The 7,558-nt window shown below is 36.3% G+C and overlaps 1 protein-coding gene across 1 annotated transcript in view; it reads right to left on the bottom strand.

The window, feature by feature from the left end:
• The window catches only part of LOC107671876 (plexin-A1-like), a 255,769-nt gene that overhangs the window by 36,822 nt on the left and 211,389 nt on the right, over window positions 1-7,558 (bottom strand). Inside the window, exons 19-20 of the mRNA XM_016464878.1 lie at window positions 6,914-7,057; window positions 4,113-4,347 (exon numbers count right to left, since the gene is read on the bottom strand). Of these exons, the coding sequence (XP_016320364.1) occupies window positions 4,113-4,347; window positions 6,914-7,057 (379 nt within the window). The remainder of the gene's footprint in view (window positions 1-4,112; window positions 4,348-6,913; window positions 7,058-7,558) is intronic.

Genomic DNA, 7,558 nt, shown 5'->3' with positions numbered 1-7,558 from the left:
TATATATACACACACCATTTACAACCAGGCACCAGGTCTACGTGAGCAACTCAAATATTTCCGGTGTAGTTTTGCAGTGCAGATAAAGATTTGAAAAAGTCAGATCAGGGTGCATTTAATAAAAAATCTCATAATAGAAGTTAGATTTGCTTTAAGCCTTCCCTAAGTACGAATAAAAAAAAACTAAATAAAGCAGTTGATTGGGAACTCATGAAAACATGGTCACTGGGAGCCTCGTGCTATAATAGGTACTTGATGGGTAAGCAGAAGCAATGCTAAGTCTGTCAATCTGTTTGTTTATTCGGTTTATGACTAATTTGGTTTTGCTATTCGAAAAGAGCAGGAGGGAAGAGACGTAAGAGAGACAAAGTTCACGGGAAAAGAAAGTCAATTAATTGCATGAGTGGGTAATTAATAAAGGAGCGGAGTTTTCATGCATAATTTCCTCCAGCTGTTGTTCCTCCTCGTTGTCCGCTGGGATATGAATACTGAAGCAAGAAGCTCCTACTCTAAGTGAGGGTTTTTCATCTTAAAAATACTACACAAATATTATTCAAGATGAACTGCCCAATGGGATTTTCAGTCTCCCGACGAAAAAAAAAAAAGAAGAGAAAGTGACAGGCCTAAAGAGCTTTTAATTCAATGGGTCGTTCTCATCAAAGTGCACTTGAAAGGCCCAACAAAGATTTCCAACATGAGGTATGGCCTTGTAATTCAATTTCACTTCATTACTTGGAGAGGCGCGTGTATTGTAAAGCATGAGGGGGCATTGCAGACAACTTGAACGTGAATTTTTAAAGGCTTCCTGTTGTAGTGGTCAAAACATTACGCCTCTCAGGAAGCAGCAGCAGTCCTGGCAAGGTCAGCCAGCAAAACATTTCCTTTAGTGCTGAAGCTGTTTGTCAAAACAAGTTTGAAAAGTTTAGTACACTGCTGATAATGCGTTTCTTTCTGAAATCATTCCTTTAGTTGTGAAAGCACTCAAAGTGAAGCCATTCCAATTACCATCATGTCCACACACGCTTGCACTAACATTTCTCGGCTAATGTAAAGCAGAGAGGCGAAGCTGATATCCCCACTGAGCGTTCCCGGTATCTAAACTGGCGCTGGATAGCTCGCTAATTAGCCATTAGCCGTGCCTTTGTTTGTTTGTACTACTGCGCTCTCTGATGGGCTGCATCATGGCTCAGTAAGCCTCTGCACATGGTGAATCGCATGTCCCTGGATGACTCTTGCCCGTCCACACCCCAAGAATGTGCACGCGCAGCGCCATCACGACTCTATGCTATAGGGCCAAACTAGAGGGTGAAGCAGTTTAAAGAGGTGGGATCGATGATTGTAAGCATTTAGAGGGCATTCATACATTTAGGTAAATCTCATGAAACATGGAAAGAAAATATAATATATATATATGTATTTCTTTCTGGTCCTCAAATCTGATTGGCTGATAAGAGTGCGATATTCTAGTGATATCAGAACTCCAACCGTTACACCGTTTGTATCACTCCGCTTGCAGTTTCTCACAGCGAGTGTCATGGTGGATGTCCAAATCCACTATCATTTTTATAAATAATACTGTTTTTTGTCACGGAATGCAGTTTTAAGAGTTTTCATATAGCACTGCTACTCGTTTGATATTGCTTATATATAAAGTTTTTTTTTATGGGAGTATGAGAACCTTTTTTACATGTTGGTAATGAGAATTTGGGAAGAAAATGTGCAAATCATAGTTTATTTATATTACTATTCAAAATTTTAGTGGTTATAAAATAACCTTTCTTTATACAAAACACTATTATTTTTTTCTTGTGATTTTGGTGTAAAATATGACATTTCTTGAGGCAATTTTTTGATATTCACACTTCTGTAGCCCATTATCTGACTGCTGGGGTGGGATCACTGGTTTCAAGCAAAAGGAGGTTGACACTCAATAAAATTTGCAAGAGAATGTCATATAAGAGACTTATTAAGCCTAAAAATCAAAAGAACAATTATATTTAATTGGAATTTATATAGCTATAATAAAAAACAAAAACCATTTTTGGACCATTATGTTTCTTCAACGGTCCCAAAAAAACGTGTACTGCTCCAATGCTGATTTTCATTGCTCTAATGCAGTAATTATGTAAAATATGCTAAATATAACTGATTTTATTGTAATGTATTTTATAAAAATATTACCATTAAAATATTTTATAAAATATGTAAGAAAACAAACCTTTCTTTATCCAAAAACATTATTTGGCATAAAATTATGACACTTCTTGACAGGTTTTGTGAGATTAACCCTTTTGCAGCCCATTATCTGACCCTGGGTTGGACAGACCACGGGTTTGAGAGCTTCGGGTCATTACCAAGCAAATCCAATCTCAGCCCAAATGAGAAATAACCAAGCTAAGGTCATATATATTTTGCTGAGGTTGTAAATAATGTCAGCGCATATGATCCAAATAAAATATTGATGCGCAGATTGAATGGCATTGCGATAACAAACCGTTCAGGTTGTCCACTAATGAAGGCAGTCGGCCAATCAGTGAGAATCAGGGCTAAAGAACGTGACAGCTAATCAATGCCTACCAGTTCCTTCACCCATTTGCCAAGAAGTAAATTTCTTTCATCATTCTCCTTCTGCCATTCAGCCATCTCCCCCTTTGCAGTGAAAAAGACTGTTTGTTAGCTAGCTAGCCACACCATGCTTTTTCATCCTCCTGACAGGGTTATGACCAGGAGGGCCAACAGTTCTAAGATAATGGCCAATTAGACCCGGTGCATCTCTACGAGACCAGGTAGAGTGTGGCATTGGGAGCCTTTACGGCATATGGAAACTGCATTTCAAACTGGGCGGAAGACGGAATGCCATAACAGCGCAGCCCACTAACACCAACCTGTTACCAAGACATTCTAACAACCATAATGGTGACACCATGGCGACAAGAGATCGGAAAGACGTTAATGTGGAGCTTGATAGTACACCTGCAGGTTTCACTTCAACAGCAATTTAAATTCTATATGAAATCCACGTTCTGTAATGTGGACGTTTATCACAGAATGTGCCTTTTATATAAAACATTCATAAATGTATAGGCAGAAACAGTTAGGGAGTAAAAGCTTTTATATGTTACAAAATTATATATATATAATTTACCATTTATATTTTTTGTAACAAAATATACATTTTATTTCTTATATATAAAAATGTCAACGATTCTGTGTTTTTCTGTCAATATGGGGTGCTGTGTGTACATTAATGAGGAAAAAAAATTAACTTAAATGATTTTAGCAAATGGCTGCAATATAACAAAGAGTGAAAAATTGAAAGGGGTCTGAATACTTTCCGTACCCACTGTATATATATATATACATGTATATTTTAGGGGTGTAACGGTACACGTATTCATACCAAAAATATTCGGTACAGGTCTTACGGTTCGGTACACATGTGTACCAAACAAATCGTTGCATTTTTTCTGGAAATTCAGACAATAAATGGCGTTTTGACGCTCTTTGATGTGGCGTGACATGTCGGTGTATTCTAACGCCTCAGTTTTGAGGGCAGCGCGGAGCGTGATTACTAGTACTTTATTAATAGTTTTTAAAGCAAAATATACATGAATGAACATATCACCCCTCACGTAATCACTCAATTAATAATTCATTTTTATCCATAATAAAATTTTTATTATAATTGAATTTATTCAAAGAAAGAGCAGTTTGTTCAGTAAACCATTGTTAAATAAAAAAAAAAGCAATTAATGTTTAGTTTTTTCCCTCCTGCTGTACCGAAATCATACCGAACCGTGACATCAAAACCGAGGTACATACCGAACCGTCATGTTTGTGTACCGTTACACCCTACCCCTATATATATAATTAATGTTAATTCATTATAAACAATTACAGATGATCTTAACAAAGCAATTAACCTGTGTCTGACCAGTCCATAAATACCACAATAACTTAAAATCACACAATTAATGTGGTTAAACAATGTAGTTGATTGACAGGTTGTTAAAAAGAGTAACACGCAGCTGCACTTGGATACAGTTTGTGAACACACTGACCAGTCGGTGCAAACCCTAAATGATATATGACTTACTAATAATTCATCTCACCTTCTTTGCACTCGAGAGCGACTCTAGACTCCAGGTTGTCCATTTGCAGCTGGAGTCTTTTGAGGGTGCGGTCTGCGTCGCGGGACTTGCGCTTGTAGGCGATGAGCACCGCGATGATGACCAGCAGCAGGAGGCCTCCACCTCCTCCGATCCCGATGATAGCAGGCAGGGTGAGAAGGCTGTCAGAGTAGATCTGCAGCGTGCCGGGGGAATATTCGAACCCTCCTGCCCGGATCTGTAACAGAGGCACAGGAGACCTGGCTCATCGAGGTGCAGGAAGCAAATCTTATGTACTGGTCTGCGATCTGCAAATAGCCACGATTAGCATTCGTAATTTTGTTGTGGCAATTCATTTGTGAGAATCAGCTTTTTGCGTCAAGAATGCAACAGCAGCTTTAAACAAAGACCCAAATTAAAACTTTATGAGCCAATCACATTTGTGAGACAAGCTAAGAGATTGAAAACCCATTTAGCTTGAAATGTCCTATTATTACTGGATCATTTCAAGCATGTATTTCGAAAATAGAAAATTTAACAAGGAACCGTGTGATTTACATAGCTCTATCTTGGCAAAAATCAGTCCACACAGTGTCAAGGTGTTTGTTTTAACCATACACATGTTTGTACAATAGAATAGTTAAACGTTTAAAACCAATCAGATGAAGATCATTTATTTTTTCTAAAGAAACTGTGAGGATGTTTATCTAATAAAACCTACCAACAATATGATATGGCACTGCTTAGCCCTTGCAAAATCTGTATGGTATCTTAGATGCAGTACTGGGTAGTAACTGATTGCATGTAACCTTGATTACGTAATCAGGTTCTAAAAATTAAAGGATTAGATTGAAAACAAAGTATATATACCTACGTCACACGTGACCTTCCCAATATGATTACATAATGCTCGAAGTCGCAGACAAGCGTCACAGAGCTAGTGCAAGATGAGCATTTGTGGTTAAAAGTATATATATATATATATTTTTTTTTTAAGAAAATGGCCTATCGTTTCGCTAGATAAGACCCTTATTCCTCATCTGGGAATGTGTAGAGCCCTTTGAAGCTGCACTGAAACTGCAATTAGGACCTTCAACCCATTGGCTCCCATTGAAGTCCACAATATGGAGACAAATCCTGGAACGTTTTCCTCAAAAATCTTCATTTCTTTTTGACTTAAGAAAGAAAGACATGAACATCTTGGAGTACATAGGGGTGAGTAAATTATCAAATTTTAATTCTGGAAGTGAACTAATCCTTTAAGTACTTGTAATTAGATTATATTACATTTTAAAATACTCATAATCAGACTGCAGTTACTTTTTTACTTTTATTGTTTACATGATACATTTTTTTTATTGTTTACATGATGGTCACATGACATGCAGGTAAACAGGTATAACATTTCCTATTTTTTATTAAATATTTTATTTTAATAACTGTCATTTTAAAAAGATTTGTTTTAATTGTACATTTTCATGATTTAATTCATTATTAGCTTTTCATTAAACTCACAAACCCCAGTATGGGAAACTTTGATGTAATATAATGTTTAATGCACTTCATAACAATTCATTATTGTTCATAACATTGTTAATAACAATGAATGCATTAATTCATTGTTAATAACAACGCGTCATGTAAATTAGAATCAGTAATGGACTACAATTTGCAAGTACAGTAATCTACCCAGAACTGCTTAGAGGGCATAATTTCGATTAAAACGTCTATGAGATATTTTGTACATTTTATCATCCAGTACATGAAAATCAAGGACAAGCACTTATAATTGATATATTGATATATATCAATTTAAAATATACATTTAGTATAATTAATTATTAATACATTTTATAAAGCAATTAACCTGTGTCTGACCTGAACGTAAATTCCAGTAATGACTTATCATAGTTAATTAAAAAAAATATATAAAAATCCCACCCCTCTTCAACAACTCACACAATGTGAGGTATCATTCATGTAAAAACAAATCATGCACAAAGTTCATTACATCGGGTTAGAGGTGTAGAAATACAGTAAAATGCTTTCGCAAACAGCGCTAACATAAATATTTGGAACTCCAGTGAGACATTACGTGAGCGTATGTACTGCACCGCAGGCATTGTGGGCTGTCTGCAAAACTACAGGGACCCCTGTGAAGGCATGGGGTCAAAGATCGCAGCCATGCAAAATCTCCTAGAGAGACTCTCTCTAACAGGGGTCGTGGTGGTCAATGCACAGCTGTGTGACGAACACACTCACATCATCACACATGTATACACACACATTCTCTAATTCTCACATACAAGCCAAAAGATACTGAAATCACACACACTGAGAGCTGCCAGACATGATCCAATGCACCAAGGGCGGCCCATAAGTAGGTCACTGTACATGGGACAAGAGCACAGCTGTGTCTGCGTCTCCCCGGCCTCGCCTCACATCACCTCTGAGTGCCGCACGGGAAGGCAACGCAAAGAGACACGTCTATTTTTGAACCAGCATTTTTCAAAGAGCATTTGTACAAACATATATTTCACACAATTTCTCAGAATTCAATGTGACATTTGCGACAAAAATAATACGAATGCAGAAAACAGGCGTAAATATTTTTCTTCTCGGAGCATTTCGCTTTTAGAGCCATCACAACGAATGACATGCTGCGGCGAGATAAAGAGTGTCCTTTCAAGACATTTTCCTTCAGCGGGGCATTCAGTTGGTGTTAAGTTCATTCCTGGCTGCGAGTTGTCATTTCCAATCTTTTGACATTTGGTCAATGTGAACTTGAGGATCTAAGTACATACCGTCACTTTGTGCTGTCCGGTGAGGTTGGGCCACTCGCACAGCAACTGGGTCTCAGAGAGCGTCAGAATGCACGGGGTCTCTCCGATAAACACTGTGTAGTTAAGTCTGGAGTTACCGGGAGCGACAGGAATCAAATTACGACCCTGTAATGACAACACAATAGAAAAGAAACAATCAAATATAACTAACATGAATTGTTTTAACATAAATCATGTTTTCCTCATGATTCTCAACAGGGCTTTGTCATGTAACATTTAAAAGCATCAACTATGCTAATAACTATAATTTCTATCAAAAAATACTATTGCAATAAACAATATAAAAGAAAACAATATTTGTTGGCAACAAGTAATTTATGTGAAAGTATAATATTTAATATAAATGGAATTACATTATATATATGATATAAAAATAAATGTAAGGTTATAATTTTAGATTTGCATTTATTATTATTATCATCATCATCATCATCATCATAAACATTTATGAAATTAAAATAGTAAAAATAGAAAAATGCTTATATTATTTTTATATATGTATATATTTAATACAAATATAGTTACAATATAGTTACAATATATATATATATATATATATATATATTATATGACATAAAAATGAATTTAAGGTTTTAAATTTAGATT

This window comes from Sinocyclocheilus anshuiensis, unplaced genomic scaffold, assembly GCF_001515605.1.
Source record: "Sinocyclocheilus anshuiensis isolate Anshui unplaced genomic scaffold, SAMN03320099.WGS_v1.1 scaffold1089, whole genome shotgun sequence".
NCBI lineage: Eukaryota > Metazoa > Chordata > Actinopteri > Cypriniformes > Cyprinidae > Sinocyclocheilus > Sinocyclocheilus anshuiensis.
Note: the sequence above shows the minus strand (reverse complement) of the source record. Positions and strands in the feature narration are given on the sequence as shown.